This window comes from Salvelinus sp. IW2-2015, linkage group LG8 (assembly GCF_002910315.2).
Source record: "Salvelinus sp. IW2-2015 linkage group LG8, ASM291031v2, whole genome shotgun sequence".
Lineage (NCBI taxonomy): Eukaryota > Metazoa > Chordata > Actinopteri > Salmoniformes > Salmonidae > Salvelinus > Salvelinus sp. IW2-2015.
The window spans coordinates 4,791,143-4,813,765 of NC_036848.1; the positions used below are offsets into that span (position 1 = coordinate 4,791,143).

Genomic DNA, 22,623 nt, shown 5'->3' on the forward strand with positions numbered 1-22,623 from the left:
AAAACCAATTATATGATGGGTGTCTGTTGAAGTGCAACATTCCCTGATTGGATAAAGACCCTTATTTGAGAAATAGAACCCCCACCACCCCTCATCCCTAGCAACCAAACCAAGGGTGTAGCTGAGCTCATATTCCAACAATCCAACATCAAAACATACAATTTACAGGTAACTGCCAAACTGAAACACTTGAGTAAATGAGGGGTACAAAGTATATTGAAATCAGGTGCTTCCACACAGGTGTGTTTCCTGAGCTAATTACGCAATTAACATCCCATCATGCTTAGTGTCATGTATAGAATGTTGGGCAGGACATTATTTTGGCTTCCATGGCTATGGGACGACAATGACCCATCCACAGGGCATGAAGTGGTCACTGATTGGTTTGATGAGCATGAAAACTATATAAGCCTTCCAGTGTCTGCCATGGCTGTCTCAGTCACCAGATCTCTCGCCAATTGAACACTTATGAGAGATTCTGGAGCGGCACCTGAGACAGTGTTTCCCACCCATCATCAACAAAACACCAAATGATGGAATTTCTCATGGAAGAATGGTGTCTCATCCCTCCAATAGAGTTCCAGACACTTGTAGAATCTATGCCAATGTGCATTGAAGCTGTTCTGGCTCATGGTGGCCCAACAGCCTATTAAGACACTTCATTTTGCTGTTTCCTTTGCTTTGGCAGTTAGTTGTACATGGGTGTGTACTGTACTTCTGTTTAAACCACAATGGGCATCAGTAAATATAGATGAAAAGCTAGTAGATAAGAAACTGTTACAGATTCACATTCTTTGATGAATTCTGAATAGAAATATGATTAATTTTATGTGAGAACCTATTCACATCCACAAGTATGCGTTCTCATCTTCTCTCATCCCTTGCATCTCTCTGCTCATCATGATCTGCAGTCTCTCTCTCTAATTAATGTTGGAGAATAGACTCCAGTGTCTGTCAGGTTTCCCCTAATAGTTTCAGAAGCCCCTGAGGCAGTTACACTTCCTGCTGCGCCTGCCTATGTTGCTCCCCGCCCTCCTCCCTCCCAGTTCACGGGTGTCCTTAAACCTGTCACAAATGATTACCTTTCATCCGAATAAACATGTACTGCCATTCAATCAGCCTGTATGTATTGTAGGCAAGCCAGCCAGGGATGTGCAGATTTGCTACAGGCAAGAGAGGAGAGCAAACTGATTCATATAAATGTATAAATGTATGAATGTGAGGTCTAAAAATAGCCTTGTTTTTCCTTTCCTATAACCCATTCATCTGAGACATGCTCTTTTCAATGGGAGGTATATATATAGAGAGAGGAGCCTCCTAGTTCACAGGGGACTGCTTCTCTTCTCCACAGCAGAGGCTTGCTTTAATTCAATATTTCTTGTTTTATGTAATACCGGTACCAATGCTGCAATGTGTGAAAATCCCAAACAGTGTTTGATTATGTTTCAGTACAAATAGTTAGATATGAAAGATTTGTTTGAGGAAATTCAAGGAATTGAAGCCGAAATATCTGGTAAACAAGTTTTTGCAGTAGTGTCTCTGTGGAACCTCATAATAAAGCATGCTGTTGTTCTATCATGTCTAACGGTGTTGTTGTGAGACAGCTGTTTCCTTGTGTTGATATCATGTCCATCCTCATCACTGTTCTCTTCAACACACAAACGCACACGCACTCTCCCGCTGCATTCTGAGACAGGATTACTCCAGTAACGTCACCCCTGATTTCTGCTCTTCATAGTCGATGAGTAAAATTATCAGATCCCCGTACAACAAACTATGGCATGTGTAAGTAGTTTTATTGGTCAGGTCACATGGGAAGGTGTCACGGCCGTCAAAAGAAGTGGACCAAAGTGTAGCGTGGTGAGCGTACATATTCCTTTAATTTTAGTAAATGACACCAACAAAACAACAAACGAAGAAACATCAGTGACGCTTACAGGGCTAAGTGCCACTAACAAAGATAACTACCCACAATCCCAAAAGGAAAAATGGCTGCCTAAGTATGATTCCCAATCAGAGACAACGATAGACAGCTGTCCCTGATTGAGAACCATACCCGGCCAAAACATAGAAACACAAATCATAGAAATAAAGAACATAGAATGTCCACCCAAATCACACCCTGACCAAACCAAATAGAGACATAAAAAGGCTCTCTACGGTCAGGGCATGACAGCAGGTCACATGGTCCTGTATATATCGTGTTTAGTCTTTAAAAAAAATATATATTTCAGTCCCGTTTACAACTCTTGTTGCAAATCAAATTAAATCATGAAGTGACAGCTACAAACACTTTTAATTACTCAAATAATTTCATATTTATTTCTCCCTCCTTGTAATGTTAAGAATGAGGTTACAATATCTGACATTCACTTAATTTGATTACATAAATGTCTATTATATGCTGAATTTATAATAATACCTTTTGCCATTTCTAATACATTTTCCAAATTATAAACTGGATATATTCTCCAATTGCCTTCAAATGCGGAGCCTCCTTAAAGTTGATTTACTCTCTTGTTAACAAATGTTCCTCTTAAACTTTGTGTTGTAGATGTAGGAAGTTGGGGTAACTGTATATATGTGGAAAGACGGATAGGGCTGAGGGACTGAGCTAAAGTTGTTTTTATTTTACCTTAATTTTAACGGAGTCATATTGAAACCAAGGTCTCTTTTGCAAGGGAGTCCTGCATGCACACAATTTAGAAAATACTATAAAATACAAATATACACAATTACAAACACACTCAAGAAAAATTATTACATTCCTCAGCAAAGAAGTCCCGTGTTTGCGTGTTTTCAGAGGATCCTATAACTGTCTCACGGCAATAAAGGAAATAAGATGTAGCCTGGACACCTGCTGCAAGAGGTCATCTTACAGACCCATTTTTCAAAATTAACAATATTGATTAGTTTCTTCCTTGTTTTGTAATTCCATTACCAGGGGCCAGTCTTCCAAAAGGACATGGGCAGCCCGCGGTTGAGTCCCAAATGGCTCCCTATATATTGGACATCATTTGACCAGGGCCCATAGGGTAGTGTGCTATATATGTAATAGGGTGCCATTTGTGAAGCAGACAACGGCCACCTAAAATGGGATCAGGAAATGGAGTCCAATATTGTTGTCAGGGACGCGAGGAGCCAGATGAGGTCAATCTGAAGAAATGTAAGGGATCCAATTAGATTCCATCCCATTCCACAACCATCATGGTCTGAGGTATGCAGAGGTTCGGAAGAGACAGAGACTATAAGGATACACTGTAAAGACTATTGTCTCAAGCATGTAAAATAGCATGATAATCAATTCTGAATTACATAGAGAGGAGGTAGTTTACATCATCATCATCCACGGTAGGAAAAAGCTTGGATATACAGTACCAGTCAAAAGTTTCGACACACCTACTCATTCCAGGGTTTTTCATTATTTATACTATTTTCTACATTGTATATGTAAAATCTACATTTCAAAACTATGAAATAACACATCATGTTGTAACCAAAAAAGCGTTAAACAAATCAAAATGTATGTTATATATTGAGATTCCTCAAAGTAGCCACGCTTTGCCTTGATGACAGCTTTGCACACTCTTGTCATTCTCTCAACCAGCTTCATGAGGTAGTCACCTGGAATGCATTTCAATTAACAGATGTGCCTTGTTAAAAGTTAATTTGTGGAATTTCTTTCCTTCTTAATGCGTTTGAGCCAGTCAGTTGGGTTGTGACAAGGTAGGGGTGGTATACAGAAGATAGACCTATTTGGTAAAAGACCAAGTCCATATTATGGCAAGAACAGATCAAATAAGCAAAGAGAAATGACAGTCCATCATTACTTTAAGACTTGAAGGTCAGTCAATTTTCAAGAACTTTGAAAGTTTCTTCATGTGCAGTTGCAAAAACCATCAAGCCATATGATAAAACTGTCTCTCATGAGGACCGCCACAGGAAAGGAAGATTCAGAGTTACTCTGCTGCAGAGGATAAGTTCATTAGAGTTACCAGCCTCAGATTGTAGCCCAAATAAATGCTTCACAGATTTCAGGTAACAGATACATCTCAACATCAACTGTTCAGAGGAGACTGCATGAATCAGGCCTTTATGGTCAAATTTCTGCAAAGAAACCACTACTAAAGGACACCAATAAGAAGAAGAGACTTGCTGTGCCAAGAAACACGAGCAATGGACATTAGACCGGTGGAAATCTGTCCTTTGGTCTGATGAGTCCAAATTTGAGATTTTTGGTTCCAACTGCCTTGTCTTTGTGAGATGCAGAGTAGGTGAACGGATAATCTCCGCATGTGTGGTTCCCACGTGAAGCATGGAGGAGGAGGTGTGATGTGTGGGGGTGCTTTGCTGGTGACACTGTCTGTGATTTATTTTGAATTCAAGGCACACTTAACCAGCAAGGCCACCACATCATCCTGCAGCGATACGCCATCCCATTTGGTTTGCGACTATCATTTGTTTTTCAACAGGACAATGACTCAAGACACACCTCCAGGCTGTGTAAGGGTTATTTGACCTAGAAGGAGAGTGATGGAGTGCTGCATCAGATGACCTGGCCTCCACAATCACCTGACCTCAACCCAATTGAGATGGTCTGGGATGGGTTGGACCGCAGAGTGAAGGAAAAGCAGCCAACAAGTGCTCAGCATATGTGGGAACTCCTTCAAGACTGTTGGAAAAGCATTCCTCATGAAGCTTGTTGAGAGAATGTCAAGAATGTGAAAAGTCATCAATGCAAAAGGTGGCTACTTTGAAGAATCTAAAATCTAAAATATATTTTGATTTGTTTAACTATTTTTAGGTAACTACAGATGGCATCCCTAGCTGCGTCCTCAGAGCATGCGCAGACCAGCTGGAGTGTTTACGGACGTATTCAATCTCTCCCTATCCCAGTCTGCTGTCCCCACATGCTTTAAATGTCCACCCATGTTCCTGTACCCAAGAAAACAAAGGTAACTGAACTAAATTACTATTGCCCCGTAGCACTCAACTTCTGTCATCATGAAGTGCTTTGAGAGACTAGTAAAGGATCTACCCTACCTGACATCCTAGACCCACTTCAATTTGCTTACCGCCCCAATAGATCCACAGACGATGTAATCGCCATCGCACAGCACACTGCCCTATCCCATCTGGACAACAGGAATTCCTATGTAAGAATACTGTTCATTGACTATAGCTCAGCATTCAACACCATTGTACACTCCAAGCTCATCATTCCCCAAGTGAGGATGATTTCACTTCAGCAGTAATAAATTAATGAACTTCTTTGAGGAAAAGATCATGATCATTAGAAAGCAAATTACGGACTCCTCTTTAAATCTGCGTATTCCTCCAAAGCTCAGTTGTCCTGAGTCTGCACAACTCTGCCAGGACCTAGGATCAAGAGAGACACTCAAGTGTTTTAATACTATATCTCTTGACACAATGATGAAAATAATCATGGCCTCTAAACCTTCAAGCTGCATACTGGACCCTATGCCAACTAAACTACTGAAAGAGCTGCTTCCTGTGCTTGGCCCTCCTATGTTGAACATAATAAACGGCTCTCTATCCACCGGATGTGTACCAAACTCACTAAAAGTGGCAGTGATAAAGCCTCTCTTGAAAAAGCAAAACCTTGACCCGGAAAATATAAAAAACTATCAGCCTATATCGAATCTTCCATTCCTTTCAAAAAAAATTGAAAAAGCTGTTGCGCAGCAACTCACTGCCTTCCTGAAGACAAACAATGTATACGAAATGCTTCAGTCTGGTTTTAGACCCCATCATAGCACTGAGACTGCACTTGTGAAGGTGGTAAATGACCTTTTAATGGCGTCAGACCGAGGCTCTGCATCTGTCCTCGTGCTCCTAGACCTTAGTGCTGCCTTTGATACCAACGATCACCACATTCTTTTGGAGAGATTGGAAATCCAAATTGGTCTACACGTACAAGTTCTGGCCTGGTTTAGATCTTATCTGTCGGAAAGATATCAGTTTGTCTCTGTGAATGGTTTGTCCTCTGACAAATCAACTGTACATTTCGGTGTTCCTCAAGGTTCCGTTTTAGGACCACTATTGTTTTCACTATATATTTTACCTCTTGGGGATGTCATTCGAAAACATAATGTTAACTTTCACTGCTATGTGGATGACACACAGCTGTACATTTCAATGAAAAATGGTAAACCCCAAATTTGCCCTCGCTAGAAGCCTGTGTTTCAGACATAAGGAAGTGGATGGCTGAAAACGTTCTACTTTTAAACTCGGACAAAACAGAGATGCTTGMTCTAGGTCCCAAGAAACAAAGAGATCTTCTATTGAATCTGACAATTAATCTTGATGGTTGTAAAGTCGTCTCAAATAAAACTGTGAAGGACCTCGGCGTTACTCTGGACCCTGATCTCTCTTTTGACGAACATATCAAGACTGTTTCAAGGACAGCTTTTTTCCATCTACGTAACATTGCAAAAATCAGAAACTTTCTGTCCAAAAATGATGCAGAAAAATGAATCCATGCTTTTGTTACTTCTAGGTTAGACTACTGCAATGCTCTACTTTCCGGCTACCCGGATAAAGCACTAAATAAACTTCAGTTAGTGCTAAATACGGCTGCTAGAATCCTGACTAGAACCCCCAAATTTGATCATATCACTCCAGTGCTAGCCTCCCTACACTGGCTTCCTGTTAAGGCAAGAGCTGATTTCAAGGTTGTACTGCTAACCTACAAAGCATTACATAGGCTTGCTCCTACCTATCTTTCCGATTTGGTCCTGCCGTACATACCTACACGTACGCTATGGTCACAAGACGCAGGCCTCCTAATTGTCCCTAGAATTTCTAAGCAAACAGCTGGAGGCAGGGCTTTCTCCTATAGATCTCCATTTTTATGGAATGGTCTGCCTACCCATGTGAGAGACGCAGACTCGGTCTCAACTTTTAAGACTCATCTCTTCAGTGGGTCATATGATTGAGTGTAGTCTGGCCCAGGAGTGTGAAGGTGAACGGAAAGGCTCTGGAGCAACGAACCGCCCTTGCTGTCTCTGCCTTGGCCGGTTCCCCTCTCTCCACTGGGATTCTCTGCCTCTAACCCTATTACAGGGGCTGAGTCACTGGCTTACTGGTGCTCTTTCATGCCTTCCCTAGGAGGGGTGCGTCACTTGAGTGGGTTGAGTCACTGACGTGGTCTTCCTGTCTGGGTTGGCGCCCCCCTTGGGTTGTGCCGTGGTGGAGATCTTTGTGGGCTATACTCGGCCTTGTCTCAGGATGATAAGTTTGGTGGTTGAAGTTATCCCTCTAGTGGTGTGGGGGCTGTGCTTTGCAAAGTGGGTGGGGTTATATCCTTCCTGTTTGGCCCTGTCCGGGGTATCATCGGATGGGGCCACAGTGTCTCCTGACCCTCCTGTCTCAGCCTCCAGTATTTATGCTGCAGTAGTTTATGTGTCGGGGCTAGGGTCAGTTTGTTATATCTGGAGTACTTCTCCTGTCTTATCCGGTGTCCTGTGTGAATTTAAGTATACCTCTCTCTAATTCTCTTTTCTTTCTCTCTGAGGAAGCCATGAGCCCTAGTACCATGCCTCAGGACTACCTGGCATGATGACTCCTTGCTGTCCCCAGTCCACCTGGCCGTGCTGCTGCTCCAGTTTCAACTGTTCTGCTGCGGCTATGGATCCCTGACCTGTTCACTGAACGTGCTGCCTGTCCCAGACCTGTGTTTTTCAACTCTCTAGAGACTGCAGGAGCGGTAGAGATACTCTTAATGATCGGCTATGAAAAGCCAACTGACATTTACTCCTGAGGTGCTGACTTGCTGCACCCTTGACAACTACTGTGATTATTATTATTTGACCATGCTGGTCATTTATGAACATTTGAACATCTTGGCAATGTTCTGTTATAATCTCCACCCGGCACAGCCAGAAGAGGACTGGCCACCCCTCATAGCCTGGTTCCTCTCTAGGTTTCTTCCTAGGTTTTGGCCTTTCTAGGGAGTTTATCCTAGCCACCGTGCTTCTACACCTGCATTGCTTGCTGTTTGGGGTTTTAGGCTGGGTTTCTGTACAGCACTTTGAGATATTAGCTGATGTAAGAAGGGCTATATAAATACATTTGATTTGATTTGATCATTAAGCTTGAGGCCCTGGGTCTGAACCCCGCCCTGTGTAACTGGGTCCTGGACATCCTGACGGGCCTGAACCCCGCCCTGTGCAACTGGGTCCTGGACTTCCTGACGGGCCACCCCAAGGTGGTGAAGGCAGAAAACAACACCTCCACTTCTCTGATCCTCAACACTGGGGCCCCACAAAGATGCATGCTCATTCCCCTAATGTACTCCCTGTTCACCCATGACTGCGTGGCCACGCACTCCTCCAACTCAATCATTAAGTTTGCAGATGACACAACAGTCGTAGGCCTGATTACCAACAATGACGAGACAGCCTACAGGGAGGAGGTGAGGGCCCTGGGAGTGTGGTGCCAGGAAAATAACCTCTCACCCAACGTCAACAAAACAAAGGAGCTGATCGTGGACTTCAGGAAACAGCAGAGGCAGCACCGCCCTATCCACATCAACAGGACCACAGTGGAGAAGGTGGAAAGCTTCAAGTTCCTGGGCGTACACATCACTGACAAATTGAAATGGTCTACTCACAAAGACAGTGTGGTGAAGAAGGCACAACAGCGCCTCTTCAAACTCAGGAGGCTGAAGAAATTAGGCTTGTCACCTAAAACCTTGACACACTTTTACAGATGCACATTTGAGAGCATCCTGTCGGGCTGTATCACCGCCTGGTACGGCAACTGCACCGCCCACCATCGCAGGGCTCTCCAGAGGGTGATGCTGGCTGCCCAACGCATCACCGGGGGCAAACTACCTGACCTCCAGGACACCTACAGCACCCGATGTCACAGGAAAGCCAAAAAGATCATCAAGGACAATAACCACCCGAGCCACTGCCTGTTCATCCCGCTATCATCCAGAAGGTGAGGTCAGTACAGGTGCATCAAAGCTGGGACCGAGAGACTGAAAAACAGCTTCTATCTCAAGGCCATCAGACTGTTAAACAGCCATCAGTAGCACATTAGAGGCTGCTTGAAATCACTGGCCACTTTAATAATGAAACACTAGTCACTTTAATAATGTTTAATGTTTTAATAATGTTCATATGCATATACTGTATTCTATCCTATTCTACTGTATCTTGGTCTATGCCGCTCTGACACTGCTCACCCAAATATGCATATATTCCTAATTCCATTCCTTTACTTTAGATTTGTGTGTATTGTGTGTATTGTTGTGATAATGTTAGATATTACTTGTTAGAAATTACAACACTGTTGGAGCTAGAAACACAAGCATTTCACTACACCTGCAGTAACATCTGCTAAACAAGTGCATGTGACAAATACAATCTTATTTGATTGTTCACTATTATTCTACAATGTAGAAAATAGTAAAAACAAAGAAAAACCCTTGAATGAACCCTTGAATGAATAGGTGTGTCCAACATTTGACTTCTACTGTATACTAAACAAAAATATAAACACAACATGTAAAGTGTTGGACCCATGTTTCATGAGCTGAAATAAAAAGATCCCAGAAATGTTCCACATAAACAAAAAGCTTATTTCTTTGCAATTTTGTGCACAAATTTGTTTACATCCCTGTTAGTAAGCATTTCTCCTTTGCCAAGATAATCCATCCACCTGACAGGTGTGGCATATCAAGAAGCAGATTAAACAGCATGATCATTACACAGGTCCACCTTGTGCTGGGGACAATAAAAGGCCACTAAAATATGCAGTTTTGTCAAACAGCGCAAAGTGGACATCTGGTGAAACCAAATATTATTTATGTCCGTAATAAAGCCCTTTTGTGGGGAAAAACTCATTCTGATTGGCTGGGCCTGGCTCCCCAGTGATTGGCCCCCAAGTGTGTGGGCCTATGTCCTCCCTGGCCCATCCATGGTTGCACCCCTGCCAATTCATGTGAAATCCATAGATTAAGGCCTAATACATTTATTTCAATTGACTGATTTCCTTATATGAGCTGTAACTCGTTGAAATTGTTGCATTTTGTATTTATATTTTTGTTCAGTATATACACTATATGACCAAAAGTATGTGGACACCTGCTTGTCGAACCTCTCATTCCAAAATAATGGGCATTAATATGTAGTTTGTCTCCCCTTTGCTGCTATAACAGCCTCCACTCCAATGGGAAGGTTTTCCACTAGATGTTGGAAAATTGCTGCGGGGACTTGCTTCCATTCAGTCACAAGAACCTTAGTGAGGTTGGGCACTGATGTTGGGAAATTAGTCCTGGCTCTCAGTCTGTGTTCCAATTCATCCCAAAGGTGTTTGATGGGGTTGAGGTCAGGGCTCTGTGTGTAGGCCAGTTAAGTTCTTCCACACCAATCTCGACAAACCATTTCTGTATGGACCTCACTTTGTGCACGGGGGCATTGTCATGCTGAAACAGGAAAGGGCCTACCTCAAACTGTTTCCACAAAGTTTGAAGCACAGAATCGTCTAGAATTTCATTATATGCTGTAGCATTAAGATTTCCCTTCACTGGAATTAAGGGGCCTAGCCCGAACCATGAAAAACAGCCCCAGACCATTATTCCTCCACCAAACTTTACAGTGGGCACTATGCCTTCTGGCAGGTAGTGTTCTCCTGGCATCCGCCAAACTCAGATTTGTCAGTCGGACTGCCAGATGGTGAAATGTGATTCATCACTGCTCCAGAGTCCAATGGCGGCGAGCTTTACACCACTCCAGCATTTGGCATTGTGCATGGTGATTTTGGGCTTGTGTACGGTTGCTCGGCCATGGAAACCCGTTTCATGAAGGTCCCAACGAATGGTAGACGATTTTTACAGGCTACGCACTTCATCACTCGGAGGTCCTGTTTTATGAGTTTGTGTGGCCTTTCATTTCGTGAATGAGCCGTTGGTGCTCCTAGACATTTCCACTTCACAATGACCGGGGCAGCTGTAGCAGGGCAGAAATTTGACGAACTGACTTGTTGGAATGGTGTCATCCTGTGACAGTACCACGTTGAAAGTTACTGAGCTCTTCAGTAAGAGCATTCTACTGTCAATGTTTTTCCATGGAGATTGCATGGCTGTGTGCTCGATTTTATACACCTGTCAGCAACGGGAGTGGCTGAAATAGCTGAATCCACTAATTTGAAGGGGTGTCCACACACAAAGTGTTCAGATCCTTGACTTTTTCCACATTTTGTTACGTTACAGCCTTATTTTAAAGCGGATTAAACAAGTCAAGGGGTCTGAATCCTTTCCGAATGCACCGTACAGTGTGTGTATATATATATATATATATATATATATATATATATATATATATATATATATAGCTCCTCATCAACACAGACACACTATATATATAGCTAGCTAGTAGAAGGGGACTTCCCACACACCCTTTGTGAATGTCACGCTCTATTCATAGCCTCTGACTGAAGACTAAAAATATGAGCAGGGTTTCTATTTCGGTTAAATTATTCACTCAAAATGTGCTGCTTCAAGGCATCATAGTTCCTCATCAACACAGACACAATATCTTTTGGTACACAATTTGAATTCTCACGGGCCAAACTGTCAAAACAGGTATAACGAATTCACATTGAGATCCAGGTAAACACATCTGCATGGCAAAGACTTTGAACCTCCTGACCAACCAATGGAGACAGTTAGTTTACTAATACAATTGCTCAGAGAAACAGATTTTGTTTTAACAAGTACAACAAATATATTATATATATTGGCACCCCTGTTTTCATGTCCTCTAACAAATGTAAACGTCTGGATTTTGCTAAACAGCATTGGCATTTGGATTGGAAGTGGTGCTTTGGTCAGATGACATGAAATTAAAGTTATTTGGCCACACACACCAGCAGAGAATTAGCAGAAAATAACCCATACCTACTGTAAAATATGATGGTGGATCTTTGATGTTATGGCACTATTTTGCTTCCACTGGTCCTGAGGCCCGTGTTAAGGTCAACGGCATCATGAACTTACCCAGTACGACAATATTTTAGCCTATAACCTGGTTGCCTCTTCCAGATGGATGAAACTTGGGCGCAAGTGGATCTTCGACAAGACAATAACTCCAATCACACATAAAAATCCACAAAAACATGATTAATTGACCACAAAATCAACATTTTGCAATGGCCATTAAAGTCTCCGGCCCTGTGGTTTGAGTTGATGAGGGGAGTCAATAAGCGCAGATGAAGAATTTCAAGGATCTGGAAGGTTTCTGTATGTAGGAATGGTCCCTCTCAAAGTGTTTTCCATCTCATAAAACATTTTAGAAAAGGCTCAGTGCCGTTATCCTCGCAAGGTGAGGTATTGAAAGGTTTTGAAAGGCATTATATATAATATCATTTCAATATAGCTCAGTGTTTTAATTATTTATTTTATGCAGTTATTTTTGCTAATCTTTATCAAGCATGTCAATGATTTCAGACACCAATGTATATATCAATGTAGCTAGCTAGTAGAAGGAGATTATCCACACTTCCTTTACCCTTTGGGAATACCACGCTCTATTCATAGCCTCTGACTGAAGGTCTCAAAATATGAACAGGGTTTCTATTTCAGTTAAATTATTCACTCAAAATGTGCTGCCTCAAGGTGTCATACAGATGTAGGATTTTAATTTGAGCCAATTTGCTACAGCAGGAAAATAATCCTGCAGCAACAGGAAATGTGAATTAGTATTATTATGTGGATTATAATTAATGGACATATTTTGTAGTGGTTCATTAGGGCAAATCAAGTCTAACATTTTAAAGTATAAATTACAAACTTTAATAGCATTTTTAAACCTGGAATATACTACAAGTTTGCAAATCAAGTCTGACATTTTAAAGTGGAAATTACAAACGTTAGAAGTCTTTTCAAACCTCGAATACACTACAAGTTTGCATTTCCTCAGCAACAAAAGAGTGATCAAATTAAGATCCTACATCAGTATGGTTCCAATGCATGGCAGAAATGTCAACAAAACAATATAGCATTTGAAACAGATTAGTTGGAGTTGTGAAAGGATTTAAATGAATTTCAACATACTCCTCGTATGTGCAATACAAAATGTGTTTTGTTTATGTAAAATATAAGCCTTATTGAAGCTATTTTAAATTAATTTGATACAATGATACATTTTCCCTTACAAATAAAGTGAATTGATCAGAAGCTCATGATTCAGGACTACAATTACATGCCTTATACCCTGACATATTGTTATCTCCTAACAACACATTACTGATACTGAGATATTGGTCATGCTTTGGATATATGTTTAGCAAATATGACAATTCACCATGACACATTGGGTTTTGTTTGTTGACTGTTGGGGAGCCTATGTACAGAATATGTGCTTATTTCTGTAACAATACCTAGTTTATCCTATTCATATCCTATTGTGCTTAGAGATGACGTTCAATGATAGAAACCTAGTGTAAGAAGAGTGAAACCTGAAATTTCCCACTTGTGCCAGTGAATAGCTAGCTTTTTGCTTGACGTCGACTGGTAAGAAGCTTCAGGAAGGCGGTCAAGTGTGCTAGCAAGGCAGAGGTCCTGGGTTTGAAACTCTGTGTGTGCCGAATCAGGAGGAAGTGGTGCTCGCTAATCAAGCAGCACGATGTCCTTTACACTAGCTGTTACCTAACATGTAGCCTCAGTCAGTGCTCTCTGAAAGCCTTAACCCTGGGCTCACACATACAGGTTCTATTGGCTACATGATTCTATGGCCAGTCTCAGTTGTGGTCCACTGTACTGTACAAGGCTCCTCTCTATTCTGGAGAATTTAGTCGCAGTTCATATTAAGGAGTATCATCACTGACTCCCTGGGATGGACATAACAATGGTGTCCCAAATGGTACCCTATTCCCTGTTCCCATTGGGTTTTGGTCAAAATGAGTGCACTATATAGGGAATAGGGTGCAATTTGGGATGCAAACCCATGCTTTAAGATGCAACCTCTAATCCCCTTTATGCAACTCAAATCAGCTCTCCCTCAGGCCCACTCCTCTTCTCTGCCAGCGCTTTATGTTGGTGAGATGAGTACACACTTTGGCAGGGACACAGAGGATACGAAAGTAGCACTGTGAGGGGGTGGAGCCAAAATAAGCTGGTTTTCCTGAGATTTCAGGTCGAGCAGGATATATTTAAGCTCCATTCAATAGACAGTGCCTCGTGTAGTGATGATTAAGGGACAGTACACCACCCACTCTGTAACCCACCTACCTATGCCAACAGACTGAAACACTGTAGACATAGTACAAATGTTCATCTACTGCTATTTCTCAAGTGGGAATATTGAATTCCATATTAGGATGATGGCGCCGGAGGGGATGGCTGCTGTCTTATCGGCTCTTAACCAATCATGCTATTTTGTTCCCCAAGCCATAAGACTCCTGAACAGCTAATCAAAAGGCTACCCAGACTATTTGCATTGCCCTCCCCGCTTCTACGCTGCTGCTACTCTCTGTTATTATCTATGCATAGTCACTTTAATAACTCTACCTACATGTACATATTACCTCAATTACCTCAACACCAGTGCCCCCGCACATTGACTCTGTACCGGTACCCCCTGTATATAGCCTCCACATTGACTCTGTACCGGTACCCCCTGTATATAGCCTCCACAATTGACTGCTTACCGGTAACCCCTGTATATAGCCTCCACATTGACTCTGTACGGTACCCCCTGTATATAGCCTCCCACATTGGACTCTGTAACGGTACCCCCTGTATATAGCCTCCACATTGACTCTGTACCGGTACCCCGCCTGTATATAGCCTCCAACTTGACTCTGTACTGTACCCGCGGTCCCCTGTATATAGCCTCACATTGACTCTGTACCGGTACCGCCCGTATATAGCCTCCACATTGACTCTGTGGTACCGCCTGTGTTTAGCCTCCACATTGACTCTGTACTGGTACCCCTGTATATAGCCTCCACATTGACTACTGTACCGGTACCGCACCCTGTATATAGCCTCCACATTGACTCTGTACCGGTACCGCCCTGTATATAGCCTCTCCACATTGACTCTGTACCGGTACCCCCTGTTAATATAGCCTCCAATTGACTCTGTACCGGTACCCCTGTAATATAGCCTCCACATTGACTATGTACCGGTACCTCCCTGTATATAGCCTCACATTGACTGCTGTACCGGTACCCCTGTATATAGCCTCCACATTGACTCTGTAGCTGGTACCGCCCCTGTATATAGCCTCCACATTGACTCTGTACGCGGTACCCCCTGTATATAGGCCTCCACATTGACTCTGTACTGGTACCCCCTGTATATAGCCTCCACATTGACTCTGTACGGTACCCCTGTATATAGCCTCCACATTGACTCTGTACCGGTACCCCCCTGTATATAGCCTCCACATTGATCTGTACCGGTACCCCTGTATATAGCCTCCACATTGACTATGTACCGGTACCCCCTGTATATAGCCTCCACATTGACTCTGTACCGGTACCCCTGTATATAGCCTCCACATTGACTCTGTACCGGTACCCCCTCTGTATATAGCCTCCACATTGACTCTGTACCGGTACCCCCTGTATATATAGCCTCCACATTGACTCTGTACCGGTACCCCCTGTAATAGCCTCCACATTGACTCTGTACCGGTACCCCCTGTATATAGCCTCCACATTGACTCTGTACCGGTACCCCTGTATATAGCCTCCACATTGACTCTGACCGGTACCCCTTGATAATAGCTCCACATTGACTCTGTACCGGTACCCCTGTATATAGCCTCCACATTGGACTCGTGTACTCGGTACCCCCGTATATAGCCTCCACATTGACTCTGTACCGTACCCCTCCCTGTATATAGCCTCCACATTGACTCTCTGTACCGGTACCCCTGTATATAGCCTCCACATTGACTCTGACGGTACCCCTGTATATAGCCTCCACATTGACTCTGTTACCGGTACCCCCTGTTATATAGCTCCACATTGACTCTGTAGGGTACCCCTGTATATAGCCTCACATTGACTCTGTACCGGTACCCCTGTATATTAGCCTCCACATTGACATCTGTACCGGTACCCGCCTGTATATAGCCTCCACATTGACTCTGTACCGGTACCCGCCGTGCCTATATGAGCCTGCCACATTGACCTTCATGTACTCGGGTACCGCGCCTGTATAGTAGCACCACATTGACGTCTGTACCGGTACCAGCCCTGCCCGCATGTATAAATAGCCTCCACATTGACTCTGTACCGGTACCCCCTGTATATAGCCCCGCTGTTGTTATTTACTGCTGCTCTTTAATTATTTGTTATTCTTATCTCTTACTTTTTTTAAGGTATTTTCTTAAAACTGCATTGTTGGTTAGGGGCTTTTAAGTAAGCATTTCACTGTAAGGTCTACACCTGTTGCATTCGGCGCATGTGACAAATATATTTTTTTTCATTTTAATCAATGTGACGGATATGTTGCACCTTAATGGTAAATGTTAATTTACAAGGATACACAGTGTTAAGGAGTCCCTTCAACCAGTCAGCCACACTAACTAGTAGGCCTTATGACCGCGAGGAAGGAAACGTAGTCCAGTGATGTCACTACATGTGTAAATAGTTGTTATATGGACTGTAGTGTGCAAACCAAACCTCAGAAACCTATTCAAATGGCTTAGACCTTAATTACGCTTTCTTGACCTTTTTGTCACTTAAGATGCACGTTTTTCCTCAATCAAACTACTTTTTAAGCAGATACTATGTTGACATGACAAACTCAGACTGCATCACGTAAATGTTTGACGCCATGAAAGGTTTTTAGGACTATTAGTGGTAGGATGTTCACTTAGAGGTGAGACACACCAAGAACACTGACGGCCGATAGCTACTGTTTAATTGTGGGTATTGGAGAGCAGGACGTCAGTGTAACTGTAAAACCAGATGTCGTCATTGAAGATTATGTGTAATGCAAGCAGACTTTCAGCAATTAGTCTGCTGTTTTGGCAACATGCTGTACTAAAGTTGAGCACAATCCAGCAAAATAACCATCAGAGGGAATAAGATGCGTTTTAGAAATTCCCCTATGGCAAGTAGAATTTTCTCAACTGCAACAGAAAATAGTTGATTTTGTTTTTTGTTGTAATCTACAGTTACAAGTGTAATCTACGATTCCTTTACGGCATTTGAAGTCTCCGGTCTTCCAACAGATGGTACAGCTCTGTGGCTGATGTATCTGCCTCTCAACATTCAATGGAAATGTTTAATCCACAATGAACATTTAACATATTTTATATTTCATTGAAAACCTTTTAACATCTTTAGGGATGGTTTCCCAGACACCAATTAAACCTAGTCCTGGACTAAGATGCACTTTTAATGGAGAATCTCTATTGAACATGCTTTTAAATCCAGGACTATTTTAAACCTATGTCCGGGAAACTGGCCCTTGATATCTGTGAACAATGTTTGAGATAATCATCTGTAAAGCTCAAATGTGAAAATGTGAATTATGCCATGTCACTCCTTAATTAGATTCTAGATGAATCCCTAATAGGCTTCTGACTATGTCCCTAGTAACAGCCAAGAAAAAAAATATTCCAAGAACCTGCTATAATAGAATAAATCTGGATGTTTTTAATTAAGTGACATACTTAGATCAGGTCAACATGGTGTCAATCCAATTTCTCTCCACTAAAAGAGTCTGGCTATTTCTGTCTAATGTGACCTGGTTTCTACCTGTGGAACCTTTTTCCCACACCTTATCAAAAAAATTAACAAAATGACTTTATATTCAGTCCTTTGACCCTCTGGTCAGCTTCAGGCTGTCCCAAATGGCACCCTATTTAGGGAATAGGGTGCCATTTGGAAACCAGACAATCAGCCAAAATGAACTAATCAGTGTGATAACTCTGACAGTCTATAGAACATTGAATTATGGACTCTTTCAGGTTAAGCATCTTGGAAGGATGAGATGGGAGGACCTCTCACTTACAGAAGACCTTAAAGTGGTCTTCATGGATCCCAAATGGATCACATAACATTAAGACCCCTGTCCAGGACCATACAATGTGATTCAGTGTTGATAGCTTCGAAATGATAGCATGAAACAGATTTACACTCACACACAGGAAATCCCTGACCAGTTCATTCTCCCAGTTTTACAAGGAAATAGGTGAAAAGCCCCAGAGGGAGCCTGCAGCTTCATAGTTTTCTGAAATGTTGGTAGAATATACAGTAAGATTAGGGAGGTAAGGCAATAAATAGGCCATAGTGGCGAAATAATTACAATTTAGCATTAACACTGGAGTGATGTGCAGATGATGATGTGCAAGTAGAGATACTGGGGTGCAAAAGAGCAAAAATAAGTAACAATATGGGGATGAGGTATTTACAGATGGGCTGTGTACAGGTGCAGTGACAGCTGATGCTTAAAGTTAGTGAGGGAGATATAAGTCTCCAGCTTCAGTGATTTTTGCAATTCGTTCCAGTCATTGGCAGCAGAGAACTGGAAGGAAAGGCGGCCAAATGAGGAGTTGGCTTTGGGGATGACCAGTGAAATATACCTGCTGGAGCGCATGCTACGGGTGGGAATCTATGTTGCATGTTTTGGAAAATTACCCTCAGCCTACTGTACCAGCCCACTGTAAATGAGATAAGGATTGTATGTACACCTACATGAAATAAGGCGTGTATGTAACCCCAGATGAAATAAGGAGTGTATGTAACCCCAGATGAAATAAGGAGTGTATGTAAACCTACATTAGATAAGGAGTGTATGTAAACCTACATTAGATAAGGAGTGTATGTAAACCTACATTAGATAAGGAGTGTATGTAAACCTACATTAGAATAAGGAAGTGTATGTAAACCTACATTATGTAAGGAGTGGTAATGTTTGATTTCTGGTATAAAAAGGTGTACAGTATGCATTATGGGTGCATATTACAGTTGATCTCATTTAGAGTGAGGTGCTGGTGCGCGAAAGGTGACTGCGTAGATGGCAAAGGTGAACTGTGAATGGTAGAGTGAAAGGTGAACTGGTTAGAGGTGAAAAAGTGATTGGTGAGGAAGGTGAATTGATTAAAAAGATGGTGATTTGTAGAGGAACGGTTAATGGTAGTACAGGGAGGTTGAATTTGGTCAGCAGTGAGAATGGCAAATTTGCACAGGCAGAATGGTGATTGGTACAGGAAGATTAAATTGGTACAGGAAAGGTTAATTGGTACAGGAAAGGTGAATTGGTACAGGAAAGGTGAATTGGTACAGGAAAGGTTAATTGGTACAGGAAAGGTGAATTAGTACAAGAAAGATGAATTGGTACAGGAAAGGTGAATGGGTACAGGAAAGGTGAATTGGTACAGGAAAGGTGAATTGGTACAGGAAAGGTGAATTGGTACAGGAAAGTGAATTGGTACAGGAAAATGTATCTCATCCAACAACAAAATTTCCCGCCGCCCATCCCGAAAACGACGAAGACAGCAGACGCACGAGGCACAGCAGAGACGAGCAGCAGGAGGAGCGGACGCGCGCACAGCGGAAGACAGACAGCAGCAGCGCGCGCGAGAGCGCGCGAGCGCGGGACGAGGCGCGACGCGACGCGACAGGCGACGCGCGACAGAAGCGAGAAGAAGCGGCAGAGACAGCGCAGACAGCCGCAGCAGCAGCGACCAGCAGACGACGCCCGCACCAGACAGCGCACAGACGCCAGCCGCAGCAGCCGACAGCAGCGCGCGACGGCAGAGAAGGAGAGGGAGCTAGGGAGAGCGATCAGCGAGGGCAGGGATAGAGAGAGTGGGGGGGGTTGAGTGTATCCTCTGAAGTGTGGTCGCGCATGCTGTGTTGCACTTGGACTACTACACCTCATTATAGAGGACACCGTCTGACACAGGCATCACTCGCGGGACATATTTTATAGACAGATGTCTTCTACAGTTGGGATGTGTGATTTGATAGCATTCTGCTTCCTGCCATGGAAACACAGTTCTGTACAGACGAGAGCACACTTTGCATCCACCTTTGTATGCACTACACCATTTAAGTCACCGATCGACCGACCAGGTACGAGCTTGCCAGTTTACATGTTTGGGACTGGCCTTTACCCACCTGCACCAGTTACTATAGTATATAAGTAGGTGGGTGCTTATGTGTCTTTTCCCATGTGACAGTCTGTTACTTATACAGTGTGTTTTTCTTTTCTTTTTTGCTATCCCATCTTCCCCCTGAGCACCCTGAGAGAGCGATTGTCAAGCGCCAGGGCAATCAGCCATTCATTGACGGCGACCCTGGGCATTAGCGTTTAGTGCCTTGCTCGGGCACGGACGATTTTTCACCTGTCAGCTCTGGATTCCCACACCTTTTGGATTACTGGCCACTCTCTACCGCTGGCAGCTGCTGTACCGTAGGCACCTGCCTGTACTGCTAGCACTGCCTGTACTGCTAGGCACCTGCCTGTATGCTAGGCACCTGCCTGTACCGTAGCTCCTGCCTGTTACCGCTGCCTCACCTGCTGTATACCGCTAGGCTACCTGCCTGTACCGCTAGGCCTCCCTGCTGTACTCTAGCTACCTCCTGTACCTCTAGGCTACCTGCCTGACCCTGCTCCTGCCTGTCACCGCAGGCTACCTGCCTGTATCGTTATAGCTACTGACTCTTTTTCCCCTGTATGGACTTAGTTTTGTGATTTTATTCGAGTAGTAGTTTTACTCAGTTTCTGTCCTGCGCCTAACTCCGTCCTACCGCGCCACACTGGGAACCAACCTTGGACCACGCTAGACAGATCTCCGCTATTAGACTTGCTTCATGGATGACACTCTATCTCACCTTTCTTGTGTTGGTCAAGCTACCAGTTACATATGGCAGCTTTATTCAGCTCTCTCCCCTTTTCAACAGTCTGGTCTCATAACCTGAGTAACATAAGTAAAGTGTAAATCCAAGGACACTCATTTTTATTGGAATATGGGTTTTTTTTTTAAGTGGGGGGGGGGGTTCACCGGGGGGGTTTTCCACAATGTGCCATCATTACTCAAAACGTTTGAGGATCTGTTGCACTTAATATATCTGAGTACGTTACTTAAAGTGATTTTGTCAGTCCATTACTCAAACTGATAAAGTACTGTGACCCTGTTGGGCAGTGGTACCAACCTTTTCTGAGTCAAGATCATGCTGAGTCAAAATGCCAAGCCGAGATATAGTGCTCGATTATTTTTAAACATGATTAAAAAACATAAGCCTATGCACTTAACCAATTAAAAACAGTTTTGTAGCAATGAAGGTTTGTGCAGTAGGCCCAATAATTACACCCAAAATTGGGCTATGGCTTGAATTGCCCTGTCAATGTTGTTCTTCTCAGACCATTTGAAATTATATATTTTTAAATGTAGGTATATGATCACACTGGTATAGATAATTTGGTTTATATTTTGTGAGGCACAGCTGAAGTGTGCATAACAATACAGCATAATTTTTTTTCCTGGCTGATGACCTGCATCTGATGGTCATCTGAGGGGAGAGAGCAGCAGTAAGGCTGCTCTCACCGGACTCCCATCCTTCGCTCTCTTCCTCGCTGGAAAAGGAGCCCACGGTTTCCAGCTGATGGCGAAACTCAGTCGCACTGCATTATTTCTGCCTCACCACCAATTCATGTTGTTTTCCTATGATCAGAGAAAGTTTTAAATTTCCTTGATAATTAATAGACAAAAGATGCTAATATGCGGCAAGGCTTATGGGAACACTTTGCTATACTCATTCATGGCAGCTTGTTGCAGTGCTGGTTGTAGTGTGGATGGAAGTAGGGAGAACAACATTTTATGGCTTATAAAAGTATTGGACAAGAGTGTTGACACTGAGTGCTGAAATAACAACTTAAACATCCTTAAACTTACTCATAAAACAGCGAGCTCTTTGCTGTATCGTCAAAGTCTTTTTAGTCATGGTTTAAAACGTTTTGTAATCTCACAGTATCAACTTTGCTGTTTCCAGCTCTTTTTACAATCTTATGCAGACTCAGCTTGATCTCGAGCTTTACTGATTAGCTACACGGTAGGCCTAAGGTGCAGCTTGATTTGCTCTTCGGGCCTGCCGTGTAGGAGAGATTTAACTTCAGACAGATGAAATGATTCAAAATGAAACACTTTGCCTTCCCCAGCCGCTAGGGCTGCTGAATCAATTTGCACCTTCGCCAACCATGATCAAAATCAGTAACACAAGGCTTGTATCGTTTGTGTTTTTTACAGAAATGTTTGTGAATCGACTAGGAATTCCCTGGAGATTGCCAGTCACGGTTGGTGAACAGTCTACTGTAGGGGTAAGAGATTTGAGTTGTAGACAGCTTGAACCTTTTGAGTAACGCCCCCACTAAGTCATACCTCAAAATATTTTCCCAGTTGCCTTACCTTTTCTGTGACTTGTAAGTTACCACCATGACTGTATTGTTAGGAAAAGAACATGAATTGGTAATCTCATTCATTTTCAGTCCTGTGGTTCACCAAAGTGAGTTCCTAGATGGATTGGTATCACTATAATTTTATTTATTGACAATAATTATATACATAAACTTATTCTGAGGCATAGCAAAATGCAGTAACTTTTACAAATTCCAGGTAAAAAAAA

General features: G+C 42.9%; 1 protein-coding gene across 1 annotated transcript in view; it reads left to right on the forward strand.

Annotated features, from left to right (window-relative positions):
* Positions 1-19,436: 19,436 nt before the first annotated feature.
* The window catches only part of sorbs2b (sorbin and SH3 domain containing 2b), a 70,884-nt gene continuing 67,697 nt past the window's right edge, over positions 19,437-22,623 (forward strand). Inside the window, exon 1 of the mRNA XM_070444633.1 lies at positions 19,437-19,806. Within this exon, the coding sequence (XP_070300734.1) occupies positions 19,437-19,806 (370 nt within the window). The remainder of the gene's footprint in view (positions 19,807-22,623) is intronic.